This window comes from Balaenoptera acutorostrata, chromosome 9 (genome assembly GCF_949987535.1).
Source record: "Balaenoptera acutorostrata chromosome 9, mBalAcu1.1, whole genome shotgun sequence".
Classification (NCBI taxonomy): domain Eukaryota; kingdom Metazoa; phylum Chordata; class Mammalia; order Artiodactyla; family Balaenopteridae; genus Balaenoptera; species Balaenoptera acutorostrata.
In genome coordinates, this window is record NC_080072.1 from 53,544,910 (window position 1) to 53,571,057 (window position 26,148).

Sequence of the window (26,148 nt, forward strand, 5' to 3'; positions counted from 1 at the left end):
TATACCCATATTATATATATAGATTCTTTTTCACATTCTTTTCCATTATAGGTTATTATAAGATATTGAATATAGTTCCCTGTGCTAAGTATGCAAACTTTTGTATATTCGTGTCTATATGTATTTGTCTGGGGAGAAGGTTCATGACTTTGGGCAGATTATCAGCAATATCTGATCTGTAATACCCCAAAAGCTAAGAACTTCTCCTGGCCATCAACACCTGGATTCCCTGCCAGAGGTGCTTGTTGTTTGTGCCACCTATTTTGACTTAATCATATAATACTGTGATATTGCTTAGCTGTTTAGTACAAATGTGTATTCATATCTTCAGCCATTCAAATTCCTATAAGATGGGTTGTGCTTACATTTTTTAAACAGCTTTATTGAGATATAAGTCATATACCATACAATTTGTCCATTTAAAGTATACAATTCAATGGCTTTTAATATCTATAGAGCTGTGCAACCATCACTACAATCAATTTTAGAACATTTTCATCACCCCAGAAAAAAAACCCATATCCCTTAGTTGTCATCCCCAGCTCCCCAGACCCCCCCAGCCCTAGGCAACCACTAGTCTTTCTTTCTCTATAGATTTTCCTGTTCTGGCTATTTCATATAAATGGAGTCATACAATATTGGCCCTTTGTGACTGGCTTCTTTTATTTAGCATAATGTTTCCAAGTTCATTCATGCTGTTATATTTTGTTTTTACAGTCCGTTTCATATTCAGCACAGTAGTTGACACATAATAGGCTTTTTAAAATTTTTATTTTTATTTTTTAAAACTTTATTTATTTTTGGCCTCGTTGGGTCTTCGTTGCTGTGCATGGGCTTTCTCTAGTTGTGGCGAGCGGGGGCTACTCTTCGTTGCGGTGTGCGGGCTTCTCATTGTGGTGACTTCTCTTGTTGTGGAGCACAGGCTCTAACACGTGGGCTCAGTAGTTGCAGCGCATGGGCTCTAGAGCACACGGGCTTCAGTAGTTGTGGTGTGCGGTCTTAGTGGTTGTAGCTCGCAGACTGTAGAGTGCAGGCTCGGTAGTTGTGGTGCACGGGCTTAGTTGCTCTGCGGCATGTGGGATCTTCCTGGACCTGGGATCGAACCCGTGTCCCCTGCATTGGCAGGCGGATTCTTAACCACTGCGCCACCAGGGAAGTCCAGGCTTTTTTTTCTTAATTTAAAAAAAAAAATTTATTTATTTATTTACTTATTTTGGCTGCGCCGGGTCTTAGTTGCAGCATGCGGGCTCTTAGTTGTGGCATGCAGGCTTCTTAGTTGTGGCATGCAGCCTTCCTAGTTGTGGTATGTGGACTCTTAGTTGCGGCATGCAAACTCTTAGATGCGGCATGCGTGCAGGATCTAGTTCCCCAGCCAGGGATCGAACCCAGGCCCCCTGCATTGGGAGTGCAGAGTCCTACCCACTGGACCACCAGGGAAGTCCCCATAATAGGCTTTTAAAAAATAAAATTTAGAACAGTTTTAGAATTACAGAAAAGTTGCAAAGATAGTACAAAGAATTCCCATATACTTCATATCCAGTTTTCCCTATTATTATCTTACATTAGTATGGTACGTTTTTCATAATTAATGAACTGATATTGATATATTATTATTAAGTCCATACTTTATTCATATTTCTTTCATTTTTTAAAATCCAGTGTCCTTTTTCTGTTCTAGGTAGGATCCCATCCAGTATATTATATTACATTTAGTCATCATGTCTGCTTAGGCTCCTCTTGTCTATGACAGTTTCTCAGACTTTCCTTTGTGTCTGCAGGCTTTTACACATAATAGGCTTTTAACACGTAAATGTTGAAGGAACTGAAATTGTTCCTCATAGTGGACAGGATTTTCTGTTTGTGTTATGGGACCTTAAGGGCATTTATTATTTATTATCTAATTACTTTATAAAAAGAACTCCTCTATGTTAAGCACTCCCTTAGTAAACCTATAGCAGTGATCTTTTGAGTGGGTGCCAGCAGGGCAGAGTGAGATTAAAATAACTGGGTTGTTGGGGGTAAGATTGTGGGGAGTGGGGGAAGCTGCCCCTGCAACTGCCTCCTCTCATTATTATTGTTTTGTTCATGTTGGTATATTATCATTATTATTATTATTATTATTATTATTATTATTATTATTAAGAGAGTGTGGTGTAATAGAGGCATAGTCTTTGGAGTAAAACAGTCCTCTTAGCCACTTATTAGCTATAATTTCTTGGAATATAATTTTTATGGGCCTCAGTTGCCTCACCTGTAAAATTGCCTTGCAGTGTTTTGAGAATTAGGGAAGAGTTCAGAAAGTCCCTTGCATGGCGACTGTGCTTGACACGTACATAATAGTTGTTGATTGATATTAGAAAATATAAATCAGGGACTCCCCTGGTTGTCCAGTGGTAAAGAATCCACCTTCCAATGTAGGGGACGCAGGTTCAATCCCTGGTCGGGGAACTAAGATCCCACATGCTGTGGGGCAACTAAGCCCACGCGCCACAACTACTGAGCTCATGTGCCACAAACTACAGAGCCCATGCACCCTGGAGCCTGTGTGCCACAACTAGAGAGAGAAAACCTGCATGCCACAACGAGAGAGAAGCTCCCGCACCACAACTAGAGAGAAGTCCGCATGCTGCAACGAAAGATCCCACATGCTGTAACTAAGACTCGACGCAGCCAAGAAAATGAATAAATAAATAAGATAAATAAGTATTTTTAAAAAAGAAAATATAAATCAAATTAGAAAGGGGAAATAGGGTGAAAAAAAAGCAACCGAAGATGTGCGGGGCTGCTGTTTTTCGAGCATTTTCTGTAGTGGGTAGAATAGGAAAGAAGATGGCCTTGGTTTGCCTGCATGTTTGGTATTAACTGTAGGGCAGTTTCTTTGCTAGACAAGAGACTTTGGTTCCGTTTTGGTTTGTGTACTATGGGTTTCTAGCCTCTTTGTGAAGAGGTACTTGGATATCTGTGAATTCTTACAATTGTTCTAACGTGGCTGTTTTGCTGTAGGCGCTGTGTCTGAGGAATGATACCATTTTTAAGCAAGCCTTTTCCCTCTTGAGGTAAGGATATTAATAACAGTAAAAATATAGCTAATATTTGCATTCCACTAGGTAGTTCACACAGCATTCTTCTTTCATCATCTCCACTTACATGTTTACTAAGCATCTCAAGCATTAACTCCCCTGCCAACTTACTCCTTCCCCATTCTCACTAAATGACAGCTCCATTCATCTAGTCGCTCAGGACAAAATCCTTGGAATCATCCTTGACACTGTTGTTTCTCTCACTCTACATCTAATTCTTAAATAAATCCTGTCAGCCTTGCTTTTGAAATATGTTCTAATAATGCAAGGCTATTGCAAGAACCACTTCACTGGTTCTCTTCCCTCAGTTTCACATCTTCCTATTCATTGCTCACCTATTGCCAGGGTTAACCTTCTAAAACTTAAACTTGATCATATAACTTTTGTGATTAAACTGCCAGGAGCTTCCCACTGCCTACACAGAGTAAAGACAAAACTCCTTAGCACAGTGTTTGAGGTTTTCATAACCTGACTCCTGATTACCTCTTTTACTCTGCCCCCTTCCCTGCTGCTTAAGTGCCACTCACATCCACCTGCTTGCTGTTCCCCAGATATACTACTTTCATACCTCTGCCTAGAATGCTTTTCCTGTGGGGCTAAATAATCGAGAATAGTTCTTAATTTTTAAAACCTCATTTCAAATAGTTTCACCCCTCTGGTGAAATGAGCACGCTTTCCTTTGTATTCCACCAAATCTTGTACATGTTTTTGTTCTGGATCAGCACTGTATTGTGGCTCGCATCTGTTTACATATCTCTCTCCCAACTAGACCATAGATAGAGACATTTTACTTACTTTTGCGTCCTCAGGACCTAACAGATTGACCCACAGTAAGTACTTAATAATGTTTATGGAAAGAAGAGAAGGAGGAAATAAGGAAATATGTAGCATTGATATATACTAATGAGGAGCATACAAGTTTTGGTAGCTTTGCAAATAGATGTGGGTATCTAATTGTATTCAACATACTTTCTTCCTCTTTTTAGGTTCAGAACATCAGGAGAGAATCCTCTCTGTTCTGCAGGTAAACAGTTATTTCCTGATGTAGTCTTCCTGCTTTAAGTGACCCTCTAACACTATAATAATTTTGTCTAAAAAGATGCTTAACATATCTTTGAGAAGAGTGCCTGGGACCAAATCCTACCCCTCACATGGAACAGGACAAAGGGCAAGAACATAAAGTAGTGGGTTAAGAGCAAGAGTTCTGTAGTAAGTTTGGATTCCAACTCTACCACATACTATTCTGTGACTTTTAAGTACCTCTCCATAGCTTGGTTTCCTCACTTTAAAAAATGAGGAGAATTATAGTACAAACTACAGTGAATTATTTGAAGATTCAGTGAGATAAAACATATAAAGTGCTCAAAAAAAGTTAGTATTATTATTATTCTTGCTACTATTTCAGACCTTTCATGTCCATTATCTACCAGGCTAAGGCTTTTCTTCCAGTATTTTATCCAAAATGAATGTTCATTCAATCTGGTTAACTCAATGAATTTCAATCTGTTTCAACCCTATTATTTGCCATTTTTGCTTTGTCTATTATGTGACAAATTTCAAAGCAGCCATTGGATAGTAATGACATCTGTTTTTTGAGTGAAGAGTATCAGAAACAGGGAATTCCCTGGTGGTCCAGTGGTTAGGACTCTGCATTTCCACTGTAGGGGGCATGGGTTCGATCCCTGGTCGGGGAACTAAGATCCTGCAAGCCACGTGGTGTGGCCAAAAAAAAAAGAAAGTATCAGAAATAAAGGAATGGGAGCAAGGAAGGGAACTAACATTTACTGAGTGCCTAGTATGTGCCATGCGGTGCATAAGAAGCTTTACATCCATTAATTATTTCAGAAGATGGTGGCAATGTGCAGAGAATCACCACTTCTACCAGGCCTAAAGCCCAGCTTCTCAAAATATGTGCTTCTTTTTATTTATTCATTCTCTCAACAAACATTTATTGGACCAGGCTGTGTTTTAGGTGCTGGGGGTACAAAATTAAGATGATATAGCCCTTGCCATTTGGAACCTTACAGTGTTATAAGAAATAATTTTTTCCCAAAAGAATAATATAATGAACACTTTTATACCCATTACTTAGATTCAACTGTTGTTAACATTTTGTCATATTAGCTTTCTTTTTTTTTTTTTTTTTTTAATAACAAGTTGCCAACAGCACTTTACTTTTTCCTTTCAACATCCTGTTCTGCAGCTTCCTTGGCCCTTTTTGCCCAGATGCCAAAGAGCCGGGCATTGGCGTAGGCCATGCGGAGACTGGCGAAGGCCTTGAAGTTCTTCTCCTCCTCTGTGATGACTCTGGCCTTCTCCTTCTTGTAGATGTTCCGTATGGGCATGACTGGTCCGGTCAGCTGGATGGCCAATTTGAGCTTTGCAGCAGAGCTGTCTCCCTTCTTGGGGGCTGAGGGCTTCCTGCGGATCTTGCGCGCCAGCTGGTTGAACCACGTGGCCACGCGCCGCTGCCAGTTCTTGTGGAAGTGGGGCTTCAGGATCATATCATTACGGCTGGGTGCCATGGCTGCGGCCGACTGGCCTGGGGAGCAGGGAGGATGGGGAGCGAGTTAGGGCCCGGGCACGGCGGCCCGCCGGTGCGCGCACCCATGTTAGCTTTCTTGATCAGGTATTATGATACTTCACCCCTGAATACTTAAGCATGCATTTCTAGAAACAAGGATATTCTCTACATTCTATTAAAGAACCACAAAAGCATTATCTCCCTGAAGAAAATTAATAATAATGCCCCAGTGTCATCTAATACTCTATCCATTTCCTCAGTTGTCCCCCAAAAGTCTTTTATGGGGTTGTTTATAACCAAGAGCCAATGATGGTTCATGCTTTGCATTTTGCTATGATGTCACCTTTAATGCAGAACAGATCTTTCACTATTTTATTTCTACAACAGTTGCTTTTTGATTAGGCTAGACCATTTGACTTATAAAATTTCCTCCCTTTTTAATTTGATTATTTCTGTGCGGTATTTTTATAACATGTTCTTCTGTTCCTTTCCTGCAAACTAGAAGTTATGTCTAAAAGCTTTTCTAGATTCAAGTTAAACAATTTTAGCAAGAAAACTTAATAACTGATGCTCTGAACTTCATATTGCATCCTATCAGGAGAGGAAAAAAAAAAAAACTAAGAAAATCTGATCATAAAAGTGAAAAGCAGCCATTTTAGAGAATATGGAAAATAAACACACACACACACACACACACACACACAATACACACACGAAGAAGCTGAAGGAGATGAAGAAAATAAAAATCACTTGTAATCCTACCATCCAGAGATTATTGCTTAACGTTCTGGTGTATATCCTACCAGGCCTTTTTCTAGGCATTTCTTTCTCTGTGTGTGCATGCGTGTGTGTGTGTGTATTTTTGTCTTGCAGTAATGGGAACAAATTATATATAATGCTTCATAATCTTTTTTTCCTGCTTAATCTATGGTGAACATGTTTCTACTATAATAAATAAATAAATATCTACATAATTATTTTGAATATACTGCCTTAAATGGAACAACTTGTAGGGTAAGAACCTGAGTCTGGTTTTGAACATGTTGAGTTGGAGTGCTTGTGAGGAAGATATACTAAGTAGTCCATTGGAGACACTGATCTTGAGCTCAAAATATAGGTCTGGGTTGAAACTGTGAATTTGGAAGTCATCATATTGTTGATTTTAATTGAAGTCTTGGGAATGAATGAGACTACCTGAGGAGAACAAGTAGAGAAGAGGCCCAAGGATCAGGCCCTGAGGAACTCCAACATTAAAAAATTGGGTAGAGGGTGCAAGATATGGCTAATGAGCTTGAAAAGGGAGGCCAACGTGGTAGGAGAACACCAGGTTAGTATAGTTTCATGGCAGCCAAAAGGAGAGTGTTTCAGGAAGGAAAGAGTGGTTAACCACGTTACAGTTTCAGCTGTGTGCTTCTGAGAGGGGATCGCAAAAGACATGAACTAACGATGTTCCTTGGTTTCGACAACATAGAGGTGACCTTAGGGAGAGTAGTATCTGTGTGGGTGTGGTGAGGTCTGTTGTGGAAATCAACTGCATTGACAGGTGAATGGGAGTTCAGGAGTTAGAGAAAGCTATTACAGACAGTACGTTTAAGAAGTTTGTCTTTGAATGGGAGGAGAGAGGATTGGCAGGAGCTGGAGAGGCATGTGGGGTTAAGGAAAGATTTTTTTGATGGTTATTTTTCTCTTAATTATACTTTTAATTTTGAAAGATATAAAAAGTTATAAAAAAGTGAAAAGGGTGATATGTCAAATAAACCCAGATTTGGCAATTATTAACATTTTGTTAGACTTTCAATTTTTTTCTTGTATATTAAAAAATAAGGATTATGTTCAAGACCCATTTATTCCCTACTCTTGGTATCATCCCTTATCCCATAACCAGAGAAAAAGTTCATTTTGAACTGGTATGTATTCCGAGGAAGGTTTTAAAAATATATTAAAATTATCAACTGTTAAAAATTATAAAAGCATGCAAATGGTAAAAATAAATATAAATTGACAAAAGGGTGTATGATAAAAGATTGAATTTTTTTCTTTTTCCCACCTAGTCTCACTCCTCAGTGGTATGCATTGATAGCAGTTTCTTGTATATTTTTCAGGAAAGTTTTATGCGTATATGAACATATATGTTATAATGCTGGACATTTAGGATGTTTTTAGTTTTTGTTATTTCAAAAAATGCTGCAACAGCTGTTTCTATACATCTTTATAAACTTGTTCTGTACATTTGTAAGATAAATTCTTGGAATTGAAATTGCTGAGTCAATGGGTTGTCAGTTGAAAATTTTGGTAAGTATTGTCAGATTGCCCTTCAGAGAAGTTGTATTAATTGACATTTCTATTTTCTGGCCAAAACTGGGTTTTACAGAACATCTTATTTTTTCGCTGGTGAAAATTATGTCTCATTTTAATTTGCATTTCTTGAGAAAGTTTGTCATCTTTTCATATTTCTTTGGCCATTTGTATTTCTTTTCTTGTGAACTGCCTGCATATAATTTTTGCCCATTTTTCTTTTGAATTGTTTGCTTTTTCATTTTTGATTTGTAAGAACTTTTTATATAGTTCCTTTTTTTTAATGAAATTTTTTAAAATTTTATTTATTTATTTATTTTTCGCTGTGTTGGGTCTTTGTTGCTATGCGTGGGCTTTCTCTAGTTGCAGCGTGAGGGGGCTATTCTTTGTTGCGGTGCGTGGGCTTCTCATTGCCATGGCTTCTCTTTGTTGCGGAGCACGGGCTCTAGGCACACGGGATTCAGTGGTTGTGGCATGTGGGCTCAGTAGTTGTGGCTCGTGGGCTCTAGAGCACAGGCTCAGTAGTTGTGGTGCATGGGCTTAGGTGCTCTGCGGCATGTGGGATCTTCCCGGACCAGGGCTCAAACCCGTGTCCCCTGGATTAGCAGGTGGATTCTTAACCACTGCACCGCCAGGGAAGTCCCATAGCCAGTTGTTTTAACATTTATTGAAACATCCATCTTTGCCCCATAGATTTGAGAATGTCACTTTATCATATACTAAGTTTCCATATGGATCTAGAACTACTGTATTGTAACTTAGTATTGTTTTATAGATATGTCTGTATATTTGATACCAGTACCAAGCTGTTTTAATACTATTGGTTACTGTAGTTTTGAGGTATATTTTAGTATCTGATTCTGAGGTAGTTTTTTGTTTTATTTTGCTTTTGAAACTGGATTAAATGGGGCATGTTAAATGCTGTTGAAAAAAATCCAATTGAATAAAAGATCCTTTTGAAAAGAGAGGTAAGGACAATAACAATTTACTCAAACAGCTTCCTATTTGGAGAAATTTAAGTTGTCTCCAAAATTTTGCAATGTAAACAACACTACGATAAACATCCTTGTACATTAGTATTTGTGCCCTTGTGTGATTATTTACATAGGATATATTTCTAAAAGTCTAATTGTTGGGTCAAAGGAAATGCACATTTTAATGTTTTTTTTGGCTGCACCGGGTCTTTGTTGCTGCATGCAGGCTTTCTCTAGTTGTGGCGAGCGGGGGCTACTCTTCGTTGCGGTGCGTGAGCTTCTGATTGTGGTGGCTTCTCTTGTTGCCTAGCACGGGCTCTAGGCATGCAAGCTTCAGTAGTTGCAGCACACAGGCTCATTAGTTGTGGCATGTGGGCTCAGTAGTTGCAGCGTGCGGGCTTAGTTGCTCCGCAGCATGTGGGATCTTCCCGGACCAGGGATCGAGCCCGTGTCCCCTGCATTGGCAGGCAGATTCTTAACCACTTTGCCACCAGGGAAGTCCCAAAATGCACATTTTTAAAGCTATTGATGTGTATTGCCAAATTGCTCTTCAGAAAGATTGTACCATTTTATAGTTTTTTTGGTATTTGAGAATCCCTTTTTATACACTCATCAACATTGTTATTTTTTTAATATTTGCTAATATTAATAAGTTTAAAAATGCCATCCCTTGTATTTGTAATTTGCATGTCTTTGATTACTAGTTGGTTGAACATATTTTCATACATTTACTGGCCATTTATCTTTTCCTTTGCCCGTTTCAATTGTGGAATCGCAGTGCCTAGAAGGCTCCAAGGCCCAGGGTAACTCACCAATATCAGCATGCCAAGGTAATTCTCTTTGAAAGGACACAGCTTTGTTGGCATTTTTCGTGGGTCTTTGAGACTTCTTTAAAGTCAGAAATTTCAAAATTGAATTATAATGGTGTTCGGAAAAGAAGAGTAGGAAGCAGTGTCCTGTTCCTACCTTTACACATCATACTCTCTGTGGGCCCTGGGTACCATCCCAGCTGCTCTCTCTAAGGGATGGGTCTCATTGTAGTGACCATCTTTTTCTTACTGATTTAAACGTACATGGAGAGGTAGAAGTAAATATATAAAGAGGTCTAAAGAGGTTAAATGAAGGGAACTCAGACTCTTCTTATTATAGCATGAGCAAAAAGGTGGAGTCATCAAAACATGGTACATTCGGGACTTCCCTGGTGGTGCAGTGGCTAAGAATCCGCCTGCCAATTCAGGGGACACAGGTTCGAGCCCTGGTCCGGGAAGATCCCACATGCTGCAGAGTACCTAAGCCTGTGCACCACAACTACTGAGCCTGCGCTCTAGAGCCCGCGAGCCACAACTACTGAGCCCGCATGCTACAACTGTTGAAGCCCGCATGCCTAGAGCTCGTGCTCCGCAACAGGAGAAGCCACCGCAGTGAAGCCCGCGCATCACAAAAAGAAGAGTAGCCCCCCGCTCACTGCAACTAGAGGAAGCCCACACGCAGCAACGCAAACCCAACACAGCCATAAATAAATAAATAAATAAATAAATGAAATAAATTTATTTAAAAAAAAAAACATGGTACATTCAAGTCCAAATAGTTCGGTGTAATTAGAAAAACTGAAAGAAGTTTGAAAAGAGATTTTGAAAAAAGTGGGTAGCTGCCAGGGCCAAATCATTGCAGATTGTCTTGGTAAAATATCTCTAGAATTTCACAACAAAACAAGCAAACAAAAACACCCCAACACTTACTGAGCACATACCATTTGCCACGTGCTGGGGTGTATCTGCCCTTCAGCAATGTGTATTGGATGGAGAAGATATCCCGTAATTAGACTCTTGGCTAGGGTTACCCCAGCTTTTTCCTCGTTCCCTCCTGCATAGCCCTGCCAAAACGCTTGTTCCAATTTTGAAGGAGAAATAATTAAAATGAAGTTGTTTATCCCCATCCTGGATTGATGGATTTAGTTCCCAGTTTAGTAAACAAGGACATTGAAGGACAGTTGGCTCTGGCATATATAAAGGGAAGGGATGTGTTGTGGGAGAAGTCAATACATGATTACATTCTATAATTGTACTAATTGAAAGATTTTCAAAGCCTCCTTTTGAAATCATGGGGTTTTGTATCTTCTTCAACGAAAAGAGTTGCCTTTTCTCTCAGGAGGCTGCAATGTTAATATGACAGCAGAAAACCAGCTTAATGACACAAGCAGGGGAAGAAATTCAGTTGAACTTAATGGAAATCAGAGGCTTTCAAACTTGTAAATTTTATAATTAAAACAACTGGCTAATTAAGCAGTTTAACCACTGGTAATTTGACCAAAAACCTTTCATTTAAGAGGGAAAAGGGTTAATTTAACAGTAGTTTGAACGAGCTTCTTAATTAACCAGCTGCTCTAATTATAGGAATTGCCCCAAACTAAATTTGAAAATGCCTCCTTGCCAAGGAATTCCAGTAGATTAGAGGCTGAGGCAAGCATTTGTGGCATTTTCACCTGAGATGTGTCATCATCTCAAAGATCACTTTTGGTTCTGCTACTTGAAACCACTGGTGGGTGATTGAGTTTCTGTGTACTTAAAGATGGTGACGAGTGCCTGGGTTGTTGCTGTTTTTTAATTTACACAAAATATTTTACTATATAATGGAGGCATGGGAGAGCTGCAACTGTAAACTCTTGATGATGTTTGTATGTTTAGGGCAGCACAGAGACGACATTTAAGCTGGCCGTGGAGGCTGTGAAGGATATCACCAGTCAGAGAGGTGCAGTCCCAGCATGGGGGACAGCCCAGCGCCGCACAGAGGCATGAGAACTGCATGGTTTATACAGAATGGCAAGTGTAGCTCTGTGGCTGAGAAGCAAGGTTTTAAAAGTCTGGAGGATGGAGAGTGAGGACGTGAAGTGGTTGGAACTAGATTATAAAATTGAGACTCTTAAATGCTTGCCTAAGGAGTATGAACTTCAGGCAGTGGAAAATCATCAAACATTTTGAAATATAGCAAGGACCTTCCTTGTCTCATTTATTGGTGTTACTGTAGTGCCTGATACAGTGCCTGGCACAGAGTAAGTCCTTTTTAAAAATTGTGTGTGTGCAGTGAATAAATGGTTGAATTAATGAAAGAGAATAACATGATTAGGTTTGTGTTTTAGAAGGATTAATTTGTCAGCTTTAGAGGATGGAATAGAGAGGGGGGTGTGGATACAGGAAGACTAACAACAACAACTCAGCCAAGGATACTACTTGCATCTTTGCTTGAACTTCCATCCACATTCTCCCTCCCACCACTTTCCACCCACAACAACCAAAGTGATCTTTTAAAAACACATTAGACATATAATTTCTCCGTTGTTCAGCATGAAATCCAAACCCTTAACATGGCTCAAAGTGGTGGGTTCCAATCCACTGCCCTAATCTCTGGTGCACTCAGCCCCTCTTGCTTTACTTCAGCCACATGGACAGTCTTTTTGTTCCTTGAATGTGCCAATCTGTGTCCCCCTCTGGGGCCCTTGCACATGCTATTCCCTCTGCCTAGAACATTCATTCTCCATCTTTTTACCTAATAAACTCCTATCTGCCTTTCAGGTCTCAATTTATTTTATTTATTTATTTGAGTAGATAATGCATGTACATGGAACAAGTTTTAAATGATACAAGAGTATAAAGTCAACAGTAAGTCTCTCTCTCCTGCCGTCTAGCCACTTCTCCCTGGGGATAACCACTATTACTATTTTCCTCTGAAATCTGGTTTCAGTTCACATGTCATTTTTTTTTAGAGGCCTTTCCTGATATTCCAATCTAAAATAGATCCACTGATTGTATTGCCATAGCGCTTTTTATCATTCATCACAATTTGTAATTTCATATTTATTTTGTGACTATTCCCTCCTCCTACTAGACTATAAGCTCCATAAGCAGAGTTTTGTTGGCCTTGTCCCCTGTTATATCTCCACCTCTTTGCATCATAAGTACTGAATAATTAAGCCCTTCCTAAACTTTTTGCCTGTTTCTGTAAGCTCATCTCTTGCCACCCTGCTGCTTATACTCTGCCTTGAAATTCTCTCTCTGGGTCTTCCCCTCCCCATACTGTGTTCTCTCTAACTCCTAGTCATCTGTCAGGTTTTACTTAAAAGCCACCTGCTCTAAGAATCCTTTCCTGACACCACAAGTCCAGCCTTAGTGCCTCTCTCATGTATATAGCCCTTATTATAGGTAGCCCTTATCACCTGCATTGATATTACTGTCTCGCCACTAGATCATAGATTCTGTATTGCAGGGACTTTGTCTTTGCCCATTGTTACAGCTCCAGCATCTAGGGCAGTGGTTGGTACCAACCCAGGCCTGCCATGGATATTGGGTTGGTTGTACATTGCACAGCTCTAGTGTGTGCCATTCACATGGTTGTGAGGGTATAATTGTTTCTGGATACCCCGGTGGGTAGTAATACATATTTGTTGAATGAATAAACATGCTTTGGAGAGTTCAGTGCTTTTTAGGAGGTCATGTTTTAAAGTCATAATAAAATCTTTTTGGATGGATTAATTTTCAAGGCTCTGATCTGAGGATGATTGTGTACCCAATCAAGGGGATTTGGATATCAGCTCTTTGGGTGGGGCCCCAGGTTGCAGAGTCTGGAAACTAAAGCCTCAAAGAGTCAGCTGGGGCTGTGGCCAAGACGATACCTCAGTTATGTTCAGTGCTCTTTGGAAGCCTCTGCCAAAAATACCTCCTTCTTCCATGCGTGGTAAACTCTTACTCCTCTTTCAAGAATCAGCTGTTGGGACTTCCCTGGTGGTCCAGTGGTTAAGAATCCACCTTCCGGGCTTCCCTGGTGGCGCAGTGGTTGAGAATCTGCCTGCCAATGCAGGGGACACGGGTTCGAGCCCTGGTCTGGGAAGATCCCACATGCCGCGGAGCAACTGGGCCCGTGAGCCACAATTACTGAACCTGCGTGTCTGGAGCCTGTGCTCCGCAACAAGAGAGGCTGCGACAGTGAGAGGCCCGCGCACCGCGATGAAGAGTGGCCCCCGCTTGCCACAACTAGAGAAAGCCCTCGCACAGAAACGAAGACCCAACACAGCCATAAATAAATAAAAATAAATAAATAAATAAATAAAAATTAAAAAAAAAAAAGACTCCACCTTCCAATGCAGGGCACACGGGTTCAATCCCTGGTCGGGGAACTAAGATCCCACATGTTGCGGGGCAACTAAGCCTATGTGCCACAACTAGAGAGAAGCCCATGCGCTGCAATGAAAGATCCCGCATGCCGCAGCGAAAATCCTGCATGTCACAACTAAGACCTGATACAGCCAAATAAATAAATAAATAAATAAAAAAGATGGGAAAACTGACTTAAAAAAAAGAATGCAGCTGTTACCTCTCTGAACCTATTCCCCTGTACCGTCCTCCACTTCTCCCCGTTCACCCCTAAGGTGGAGTTAGTTGTTCTTTCCTCTAGGTTCCTTGCTCTCATCTCCATTAAAGTATTTTGTACACTATAAGGTAATTATCTGCTTTCCCATCATCCTTCCCCAGTACACATTGAGTGTCTCTAGGGAAAGTAGTATATTTTAGTCATCTTTGTAACTGTCCCAGTATCTATTCGGTTGTTAGCATATAATAGTAAATGCGGACTACTGCACATCATGGAAGTGATCCATGATATACCAGGGTTGTCTTGATGAAATACTGTGGATTGTAAACGTAGGGAAAGTCTCTGAAGCCACGATTCTTGATTGGCCTGGCACAGAGCAGACCTGCTTGGAAGCACATTTTAGAAAAGAGAAGCTTAAGAAACATTTCACTTGATGTCATTAGACTTTTCCACACCATTTTGTGTTTAGCCCCCCACAAAGTGGTGGGCCTGGGGAGATGCAGGACCACAGGAGCTGGGAGGAAAGGGAGCATAACCTAGGACTAGTACTTTTCCAGAAGGTAGGGAACAAGCAAGAGAGACAGACAGACATAACAGAGCTGTGTAGGGCTGGTTCCAGTGAAGGGTAGAGATAAGGAGCTGATATCAGATATGGGAGCAATCAAGTCTAGCTAGATTTTTTTTTTTTTTAAATTTGGCTGCATCGGGTCTTAGTTGCAGCACGCGGGATCTTCGCTGTGGCATGCGGGATCTTCCGTTGTGGTGCGTGGGCTTCTCTCTAGTTGTGGTGTGTAGGCTCTCTAGTTGCAGCACGCAGGCTCCCTAGTTGTGGCACGTGGGCTTCAGAGTGCAAGGGCTCAGTAGTTGTGGTGCGTGGGCTTAGTTGCCCCGCGGCATGTGGGATCTTAGTTCCCCAACCAGGGATCAAACCCACGTCCCCTGCATTGGAAGGTTGTTTCTTAACCACTGGACCACCAGGAAAGTCCGTAGCTAGATTTTGTATTCCAGAAATTCAGATGTTATAACACATCTGAGAACAGGCTGTTCAGTCACATAGACCTGGGTTTAAATTGCAGTTCTGCCTTTTACTTGCTGGTTGACCTTGGCCAATTCCTATTGTTTTGAGCTGCAGTTTCTTTATTTGTAAATGAAGATAAAAATAATGAGGATTAAAGGAGAATATGTATATATCAGCAAGTCCTTCTTTGAAGGGAATCTGGGTGGCATATCTCTGGGTCTACCACAGTGAATATGTGTATAGAGAGCCTATTTTTTACATACACACTGTTCTGTACCTTAGGTTTTTAGTTTTTATTGTTATTCACTTAACAAAGTCTGTTGGAGATTATTACATATCAACACAAATAAAGCAAATTAGATAGTTTAAAAAACTGTGGGGACTTCCCTGGTGGTGCAGTGGATAAGACTCCATGCTCCCAATGCAGGGAGCCCAGGTTCCATCCCTGGTCAGGGAACCAGATCCCACATGCATGCCGCAACTAAGAGTTCACATGCTGCAACTAAGGAGCCGGCAAGCCGCAACTAAGGAGCCCACCTGCTGCAACTAAGACCTGGCACAACCAAATAAATAAATAAATAAATATTAAAAAAAAAAAAAACTGTGGAAATCTGTGATTGTCCTTTTTCCTGGTTGTATTTGCCACCTGTCTCTTTCTCTGAACAATCCTCACTGGAAAACTTCAAAAGGATTATTGCCTGTTGAGGAACAGAGAAAATGAGAGCCCTGTGAGAATGTATTTTGTCCCCCTACCACCAGTGGCTCTAGCAGGAGAGAATTTCTCAGTGAAAGGTGGGTGGTGGGGATTAGATATAGTCCAGGGGCCAAACGGAGAGAAAAATGGGGTAAACCGAGTGTCAGCTCAGGATCAAGAAATAGCTCTGGTTCTTTAAGAGCCAGCAAGAGGCTCACTATCCCCAAATATTCCATTTCACGATGGAGAATTTGTCTCCTCATGTATGATCTATCTGTCCCTGGAGGAGCTTTGAAACAGGTTTGTCTTATTTTCTCTCTTTTAGGTGGCATTCTGCTGAGCATCAGTCGGCACTACAGGTCACAGCCCACGCATGGCATTGGAAGATACAAGCACCTAGTTAAAGCACAAGAGGTAAAAGGGGCAGGGGTCCTTTAGAAAAGGATAGTGTGCAGCTTTTACAAAGACCCCGAAGATCAGATGTGTATAGGTTGGATTATAGTGGAGCTAGAAGGGATAGAGGGTTGTCCCTCAGTCCTCTCCAGTTAATTAGTTTGGATATGATCCAGAGTGGAGATGTTTTTGCCAGTTCCTAATCTTGTCCCTAGGCCAGGTTATCACAGTGAAAAGCAAATGATTTGGTTTTATTATTTGTGACACTTAAAGAAAATATCTTCTTAGTACTTAGTTCAATATGGACCTCACAATGGAAATGATATGTTCAGTTCAGTTGAATGAATGGTTTGTGGCACATAGAGGTGGATTAACATTTTCAGCCAAATAGCTGATTTTTACAGTATTTACAGATTTAAAATATGTATGTGTTTCTTGAATCCATTATCACAGATAACTGGGAGTTATTTCTAAACATTGTAAGATTATTGAGCCTATTTCTTTGGCTCCAGCTGAAGGATTGCGTCTGTGGTGGTTAGATTTTTTGTGCATTTGCAGAGGATTTTGTAGTGGGATGGACACAAAACTGGCTTGAAAGTCAGACAGTCTAGCTTTGAGTCATGATTCTATCACTTCCTGTAAACAGTATAGCTAGGAAGATTTTGCTGTTCTACTTGGAGAGATTTCAACATCGCTTTTGGTTCTTTGGCTTAGTTCGATGCTCCCATGCAACCCCGCACATCTCCCATTGCCTCTCACCCTGGCAGAGGTCCAGTACCACTGCATTTGGGCCTCAGAAGCCACTAAACTTGCCACGTTCTCCTGAGCAACATCCTTATATCAAGGAATTTCATGACAGGAATGTTGCCACACCTGAGGCGTGTATCAGGCACCTTCCCAGCAGGAAACAGCCCTACTAAAATTGTTCCTTTGTGATGAGAAGAGTAGTGAATTGGGAACAAGGAAACTTGTGTTCTAGGCTTGGTTCTGCCAGTTATTAGCTTCGTGATTTGGGGTAAGTTAACCTAACCTCTTTGGGCATAGCAGGCCCTGAAATTATATGTAAAATGTTTTCTATGTGTGATTTTTCTGGGAAGAGAGTCCATAGCTTTTGTCAGACTCTTCACAAAGTTTGAGAAACTCTGGATTAGAATATCTTCAAGAGTCTTTCAGCTCTGATATCATGTAACTCCATAATGCTATGATACATTTTTCAAACATCTATTATGTGCTAGGTACTGTTGGGGGTGCCTTGCCTATTCAGACTGAGTTGCAATAAAATTTTATAGTATGAATGAACAAGACCTGGTTCATGCTCACAGGGAGCTGATAAACCACTAGAGATAAGACACAAATAATTATGCTCCCAAGCAGAAAGTGACAAGTGCTAAAAGGAAGATACAAAGTGCTATTTAAAATTCAGATGAAGGAGTGATTTACACACTTTCTGAGTTGTGACACCTCAGAGTAAGTTCTTGGAGTTGTTTTATTTTGGGATATCCCCCTTCTAAAAGTCTCACATAAATTTAGCAGGAAATAAAATTAGTTTTGTTTGGGTGTGAGTTTTTTGTTTTTTTAAATTTCTTGGGATCCTCCCTCATAGATAATTTTCTGTATATACCATGCTCTGGCCCAGTCCTTGGCTTGTTATAAAAGGAAGCTTAATGGCATGTCTAATGCCATCTGTCCCATCTTTCTCTCCATCCTCCTCTCCCATCTCATGGATACCATACTCAAATCATCATACTGTTTTGAGACCTCTCACATGCTCTTCTGTCTACTTGGAAGACCTGCTCTCCTTCTTCACTTGGCTAATACATTCTGAACATCTAAATCCCATTGAGGAAGCAGGATGAGGAGGGGAAGAACAAATCTCCCTCTCTGAGAAACCACTGATTGCCTGCACTGGATTACTTGTCCTACCATGAGCTGCTGGAGTTCCTTGTGCTTCCTCTATTCTAGGACTTGCTGCTCTGTTTTAACCACCTGTTTTGATGACTGTTTCTCCTCCTAGATGATGAGCTTCCTCAGGGTAGAGGCCATGTCTCATATTTTTTCTGTATCCTCAGTGTCCAGCACAAAGCCTGGCATCAAGTAGAGGACAATAAATATTGACTGAGCTGAACCTAAATGTGGTTATTGGAGCTGCCCCGAGGTTTTGTAAATCAGAGCTGGCAAACAACCCATTCTCTGCAAACAGCTGCCTCCAGATGACCTTGGTTGCTTGAAGGGAGTGATGCTCCCTTTTGTTAGGGCTGTAGGCTTTTCTCTGATGTCATTCATTGTTCCAGGGTGGCTAGCACAATAGGGCTGGATAGTGATGGAAGCTGCTAGAGGCTCCTCACTTCCCGCACGGAACAGCACAATGAAAACTTTCATCCGCCAGCTTACAGAGGCTCTGTCCCAAGTCCCTGTCCCTTTTGTACCCCTGGGGAACTGGACTGGAAAAGCTAGAAGTCATCTTTTGGCTTCCTTTCTCTCCCTGAACTTAGAACCTAGAAAAAACAATGAACAGCCATATTCCCATTTTTTCTTCTCTGACTCTCAGGCTGGCTCCTCTACTCTCTTGAGCCTTACATCCCTGAGACAAGAGTTAATTCTCATGCACAAAGTGGCCAACCCTTGTCCCTTTTCTGCTGGTATAATCTCTTCACTCCTCCTTCCAAAGGTCCCACACTCAGCCTTATGACTCCTGAACCTTGGGAAGGAAAAGGCACATCTACCTCACCTCAGCTTTCCTTGTCAATACTGGTTTTATCTCTATCTTGCATGGCCTGGTTTATAACTCTAGGTTGGTTCCCATCCCTCCATCCTGTGCCCTTGTCCTTGATGCTTCTCTGAGGAGTTAGTGAGAAGAGAGATGAAAACGAAGCTTCCTCTTGGGTGGCAGCATGGGGGATGATAGCAAACCATTTTTTCTGTATCCTCAGTGGGATTCCGGGTCTCTCAGCACAGACCCAATCTCCTTCTCAGTGATTTCCCATTTTGCACCCTATACTTCAGACACATTTTCTCATACACCCATTCTGTCTCATGCTTCTGTGTCTTTGAACATGCTCTTTCTTCTTTAAGACATGATACCTTCCTTTTTCTTCTCTCATCATGTAAGACCCACATTGACTCATGGCAGTAAGGGATCACACTTCAGAGCATATCTGCAGCCATAGCACTGTGTCTCAGTGTGTAATCTCATTATTCCTTCAAGGACCCTGCATAATTCTGTTAAATTTTAAAGGCTTCACATTGTTTGGAGTGATTTTTATTTGATAAAAATAAAAAGAATATAGTCCTTCACATTCATATAGTGCTAGGTCATATCTCCCAAGACCACTTACTTACTTGCCCTCAGCTGTTGTTCAGCCTCCAATTTTAGGGTAATAGCAGCCCAAGAATAAAAGCATTGCCAAGAGGAAGATGTGGGAGGATGAAATGGAGACAACATAAATTGCTGTCAGTTTTGGCTGTTATATGTTCTGTTTTTCAGGCTCTGGGGCAAGAGAGTAAGGTTTTTGAACTCAGACAATTTATTTCCTCTTTGTAGAATGGCCACTAGGAATCAAGATACCTTTTCTCTTGGAAACTTCATGCTGTTCTGACTGTTGACATAGAGGAGGTGTTTGTCATTTCTGACACCTACTTATTTTGTTGTAGCACTCATAGATTGATCAGCTCTAACAGCCACAAGTCTGTGAGGAGACTGTGACATCATTCCCAGAAAAATCAGCAGATCAGAATCACTTTGTGGTGATAGTCCTAGCTTCCTGGAAACAGAAAGATTGGTTTTGCGGGCCTGGTGACTGTAGGGCTAGACATGGATTATAGGACTGGCTTACAGAGAGTTGTTTTAAACTAGCATCCATGTTTTCCCTCAAGTCTGCCTCTTGTAACTCATTGAAAAGAACAACCGTTATTGAGTGTCCGCTATGTGCCAGGCACTGTGCTTTGCACAGATGATGCTGTGGTGAGTGGGACACAGTCTCTTCCTACAAAAAGTGTGAAGTGGCCTGGGAAGGATAGTGCTCAAAAATGTAACTAAAATACACGTGGGAAGTGCTTTGCTAGGGAAATGAACTAAATATCAAGAGAGCAAAGTTAAAGATGCAGTTCTCCCTGAAAGGGTCAGTGGAGGTGTTATAGAGTTCAGCTCAACAAACATTTATTAAATACTACCTGTATTCTTGCACTGAGTATGTAAAGTGAACTGACACTCATCTAGGAGTATGCAGTCGCTTGGGGTAGCTGGAAACACTGGGGCTGTAAAAACTATAAAAGAGTTTCCCAGAGCTTTTCCAGGCACAGAGCGATTCCTGTGAAGACCTGACTTGTAGCCTGTGCCATTAGAGCACCCTGGTCTCCAGCCCACTGGGCTCTCATCCTGCCTTGCCTGTTCTGCTAAATTACAACAGTGTCAGAGTTTTAGGGAGATTCATATTTGATATGAGTAAAAGTAATGATCTCTTTCCATTTTCAAAGTGCTTTCACATCCATTATCTCAGTGCCTCTCAAACCATAGGCCCTTGGAACACTGGTGATCCTAGAATGGAACCTCTTCTCAGGTTTAATAATGGCAATCTTCCACATTTTAGAAAGACAATTAAGTTAATGGATAGAATTTTCTAAATTTCAAGTTTTTCTCCCATCAGTTTTACTTGATGAAAATAAATGTTAACAGAGAAACTCATATGTTTTCATATTTTTTGAAATGCAGAGAACTCCATTTATATAATATAACCATATTTTCTGCTAGTTAAGTCATTCTTGTTTTATACAATGAAAGCACATTGATGAGTATTTCATGTGCTTCACAAAGGGAAACGTGAGTTTTTTCTTAGGCCCTTTGTAACCAACAGATTTGAAAACCATGCTTTTTGCTTCACCAACTATCCTGTGAGGTAGACTGGGCAGAAAAGGAAACTGAGGAGCGTAAGTAATTTCTCTATGACCATATGGCTAGTAAATAACAGAATTAGAACCAGAATTTAATTCAGCTCAACTCAACATTTAATATTGCTGGGCTCTAGGAATAGAGGAATGAATGAGACATAATACTTTCTTATTGAGGTAGTGGTTTGGCTGCCATAAGAGGGAGATCCACTCAATCAAGGGGCTTAAACAAGATAGAGTTTATTTTTCTGTCATATAAAGTATAGGTAGATATTCCCGCCTTTTGTTTTGCAACACTTATCATAGTGCTTCTATCTCATAGTCTGAGATGGCTGCTTGCACTTAAGCCTTCATGTCCACATTCCAACCAGCAGGAAGGGGAAAGGGAAAGCAGTATGCGTTAGCTCGTATCCCACCAGCCAGAACTTGGTCACATAACCATACTCAGCTGCAAGAATGGTTGGGAAATGTAATTTTTTTTATAAATGGTCATGTGCCCAGGTAAAATTCAGCAGGTCTGTGATTAAAGAGAAAAGAGAGAATAGATATTGAGGAAACTGGCAGGCTCTGCATACCTTCCTCAAAGAGAAAGACGGAGATTAAGAGAAATGTTTTAGAATTAGGCAGACCCAAGTTAAAGATTCAGTTCTTATGCTTACTAGTGTATGTCCTTGGGTAAGTTACTTAACTTTACAAGCCACAATTTTCTTGCCTTTAAATAACCATGTTATTTAAATGCTTTGTGAGAAGTAAGTTAAAAAAGAAAGTTTTAAGTACTTAGCACAGTGTCTGAAACATGGAGCCCATAAGTAGTTACTGGTGGTAATAATGATGATGCTGATGATGGCATTAGTCCTTCTTTTTACAATCCCATAGCACTCTATTTTCCTCCCTCAAAACATGCATCTTCTTATAATTGTTCTATGTATGCCTTTCCCAAGTTTCAGCAAGCAGAGACTATGGCTGTCTTATTTACTATCATATCCCCATTGCTAACCCTGGTCTGGCTTATCACTATTGGTTAGAAAATATTTGTTGAATAAATGGATACATGTGATAAGTGATAGTGGTATATAATGGGGAGGGGGTTGCTATGGGAACACATAGGAGTAGTACCTAACTCAGCATGAGGAATGAGGGAAGGCTTCCTGGAAGAGCATGAACAGAGTCTTAAAAAATGACTAGGAGGGACTTCCCTTGCGGTCCAGTGGTTAAGATGCCACGCCTCCACTGCAGGGGGCACGGGTTCCATCCCTTATCGGGGAACTAAGATCCCGCATGCTGCGTGGGTGCCGCAAAAAGCAACAACAACAGCAACAAAAAATTACTAGGAGTTAACTCACATTGAGGATGTTGGGTGAAGAGTCAGACTCTGCAGGGAGGGGAAACATTCTGGGCAAAGGTGGAAAGTCATTGATCCTGGAGATGCAGTTGGGAAACTTTTAGCAGTTTGTTAATCCTGGAATCTCAAGTGGGCACTAGGGGATGATGGGACATGAGACTTGAGAAGTAGACAGGTCTAGATCAACTTTTTTTAAAGTTGCCGTTTATTGAGGAACTACTATATACTCTTATATGTCACGCAAAAAACCTAGGAGTACTGACCTCATCATTGCACTTTCAGCTGCGGCTACCTGAGGTCATTGCTCTTGGGTTTTAATTGACATGGTGCAGCAAGGTAGCTTGTGTTGAACTTGCCATGGGAGGTGGGCTGCTTGTTATGATTAAATTGAGAGGATTGGTTCCTTTTCTTCTTTTTTCTTTTAAATTAATTAATTTATTTTTGGCTGCATTGGGTCTTCGTTGCTGCGCATGGGCTTTCTCTAGTTGCGGCGAGCGGGGGCTGCTCTTCGTTGTGGTGCGCAGGCTTCTCATTGAAGTGGCTTCTCTTGTTGCGGAGCACAGGCTCTAGGTGGGCGGTCTTCAGTAGTTGCGGCACGTGGGCTCAGTAGTTGTGGCGCACAGGCTTTGTTGTTCCGCGGTATGTGGGATCTTCCCGGACCAGGGCTCGAACCCGTGTCCCCGGCATGGGCAGGCGGATTCTTCACCACTGTGCCACCAGGGAAGTCCTGAGAGGACTGGTTCTTTCATGTGTGTCTTCTCTATCTCTCTTTCTCTGAACTGTAAGCCTCTTTAGAGCTGGGACTGTGTTTTCTCTTTCTTTGGTCTCTTTCCTTAGAGTGGTTGAATCAGCACTTTGCACACAGCAGGTGCTTGATAAATGTCTCATTCTGTAAAGCATACCAATAGGATACTAGGAGCATGCTTACCTCCAATTTGCAGTAAAAATAATGTCCTATCTGTGTACATTACTCAATCTTTCTTTAAAGATAGCACTAACTGAGCAACTACTATATACCAGACGTGTAACCACTGTGTGCCAGGCTTTAAAAGCATTATTTCATTTTACAGTATTACAAATGGTATGTTTTATTTAATCCTCATATATGCTGTGGTTATTAAGGACCCTGTTTAAGGAATCTAAGACTCATTAAATAACTTGCCCAAGTGGCTAGTAATTTCCAGAGCCATTATTTGAACTGACAGTGGTCCGAATCCATCTAATGTCCATGCTATTTCCATTTCACATAAATTCACTATTTTGAGCTTCACAAGAACCTTAGGTGTTACAGATGAAGACACTGACACCTAGAGAGGTCACTCAGTGTCATGTAGTGACTAAGACAGTACTTGAGCCCAGATTTTCTTTTTTTTTTTTTTTCGGCCATGCTGTGCAGCATGCAGGATCTTAGTTCCCCAACCAGGGATCAAACCCGTGCTCCCTGCAGTGGAACCGCGGAGTCTTAACCACTGGACTGCCAGGGAAGTCCCCCAGATTTTCTTTGGCTTCCATCTTAAGTCTAGGGCTCTTTATGCAGCACCAGGCTGAGCCTCTCTGCCATCCCAGTCAGGGTCAGGCCTTCTGTTTGGTGTACACTTCTTGAGTGTGCTACACTGAGTTATAAACATAACCACTTGATTTCTGTGCACCCTATGGCTCATTATGGACTGTTCAGAGTACCATCACCAAATCATTTAAGTCCCCAGGTGTAGCTTTTAAAATTTCCATCAGCAGAATTTCTGGAAGCTGCATATGCTGCAGGCCTGTCAGCTTTTCATTTGAGGATTAAGATGATACAATTTCTTCTCAACTTTCCCACCCTAGAGAATGCCACCTATAGTGATAGGCAGCTACTATCATCACTTTTGTAGAATCTAGAGGAGAGAGCCTGGGTTTGGGGCCACAGACTCAGCTTCTAGCCATGGCTAGACATATAGTGGTTGCCTTTTCCATTTCCTTACTGTTGTAACGTTTAAACAAGTCATTTCCCCTTTCTGGACCTCGACTTCCCCCTTATATAAAATTAGGGGAGGAAGGAAGGAGAAACTAAGTTATCTCTAAGTTACCTTCCAGCTATAACAGTCTGTGATTCTAATCTGAGTCCTTTCTCTATCTGTTCTTTGCCAGCAAAGTTTCCCAGTAGCCTTGGCCAAATAACATCCTTCAGAGGACCTCAGTTTTCTGTCTGTAAAATAGGAGTAATATGGATATTTCTGTACAAAAATTGTTTAGTGATTTATCCCATGGCCCATTTTGGGCATCATATTGTGCTTCTACAGGGATCCAAGGATGGCCACCCTGGGCCAACTCACGGTGAATCCAGGTCAGTCACAGGAGTACCAAAGTTTGATGGTGGACAGTAGTCCATCTTCCCTGCCATCTTTCTCGTAGCCTCCATTCCTTTCCTGCCTAGCTCTCCTTCCTGGGCAGTCAGGGTGGCCTTCCCAAAACACAGCCCTAGTCATGTACATCCCTTGCACAGATATCTTTAATAGCTCCCCATGGCAGTCATGAAGGTCTGAACTCAGGCAGTAGGAATAAAAAGGAGGGGATGAGAAAGATTGAGCAGGTAAAATTACAGGAACTGGTGTCTGAAATCTCATGCACTCAAGCTCTCACTGGGTATGCTGTGCCCTGGCTCAGAACTGAAATATAATATCACAGTGGACTCCTGATGGTGTGGATTGGTCCAGACAGATCTAGGCCAACATGGAAAAGCAAGTGAGATGCCAAGAGGGATACTAGAATCAGCTTTCTTCTTTTTGTTCTCCTAAAGTGACACCTTTGAAGAGCCCTGGCATTTTCCCTGGTTAAGAAAAGCCTCCTGCAGGCTTCAAAGAAGCTCCTCCCTTCCCTGCTGGAAAATTTCAGCCACTCCCCTTTGCATTCTGACTTTAGCATTCTTCACAGCTCTTACTGCAGTGCTGTCATGATGAGAAGTCTGGATGGCTGCATTTGGCCTCGGGTATGGTGGGCTCTGCAGGAGAGCCAAACCCCTGCACCTTTTTTTTTTTTTCCACACACACACACTGTATTTTATTTTTACAAGAGAGAAATAGACTGACACCAAGCATTGTACATGGATGACCACAACAAAAGCAACAATGATTGCAATTGCCAAACATGAAACACACTCATACTATGTCATAATATTGACATTCAGTCCAGTAATCCTCCACTGTAACAGCTCCTTTACTTTGCAGTGAAAATTGATTTGTATATTCTTTGCCTCTGAGTCCTTGTGGGATTTTTTTTTTTTTGATTCAAACAGAAAGTCACAAAAATTATACTCATCCTCATCAGTTCACTCAGTCCCATGTAATTAATTTTTTTTTTATCTTGATCTTTTGTTAGCACTTTTATGAGTTCATCAGTTTTTCATTAGAGTTCTGAAAATGCTTATCCATTCAGTTCAGCAGTACAGTCAGTTACCAGAAACCTGTACTTGTCAGAGTCTTTTCCATGAATTTCTTGAAGATGAAACCCTTTTATAGGAACATATTTGCAAAAGCCTCAGAGTACACCCAGAACTGTCTGTAAATGACAAAAGACTTAAAAATGACCACGGTTAAATATTTGATGA

At 41.2% G+C, this 26,148-nt stretch overlaps 2 protein-coding genes and 1 non-coding gene across 4 annotated transcripts in view; 1 reads left to right on the top strand and 2 right to left on the bottom strand.

Annotated features, from left to right (window-relative positions):
- The window catches only part of MRPL48 (mitochondrial ribosomal protein L48), a 51,002-nt gene that overhangs the window by 7,731 nt on the left and 17,123 nt on the right, over nt 1-26,148 (top strand). For both annotated transcript variants that reach the window (XM_007173711.2, XM_057553910.1), the window contains exons 2-4: nt 3,004-3,056; nt 4,067-4,104; nt 16,272-16,360. In XM_007173711.2, the coding sequence (XP_007173773.1) occupies nt 3,004-3,056; nt 4,067-4,104; nt 16,272-16,360 (180 nt within the window). The remainder of the gene's footprint in view (nt 1-3,003; nt 3,057-4,066; nt 4,105-16,271; nt 16,361-26,148) is intronic.
- On the bottom strand, nt 1,365-1,437 carry TRNAG-CCC (transfer RNA glycine (anticodon CCC)). Its single transcript has one exon. It is a non-coding gene; the product is annotated as a tRNA-Gly (tRNA).
- LOC114236679 (60S ribosomal protein L13) lies at nt 5,252-5,605 on the bottom strand. Its single transcript, XM_028164409.2, has one exon. It carries the CDS (start codon nt 5,603-5,605, stop codon nt 5,252-5,254), a length of 354 nt encoding a protein of 117 aa, XP_028020210.1.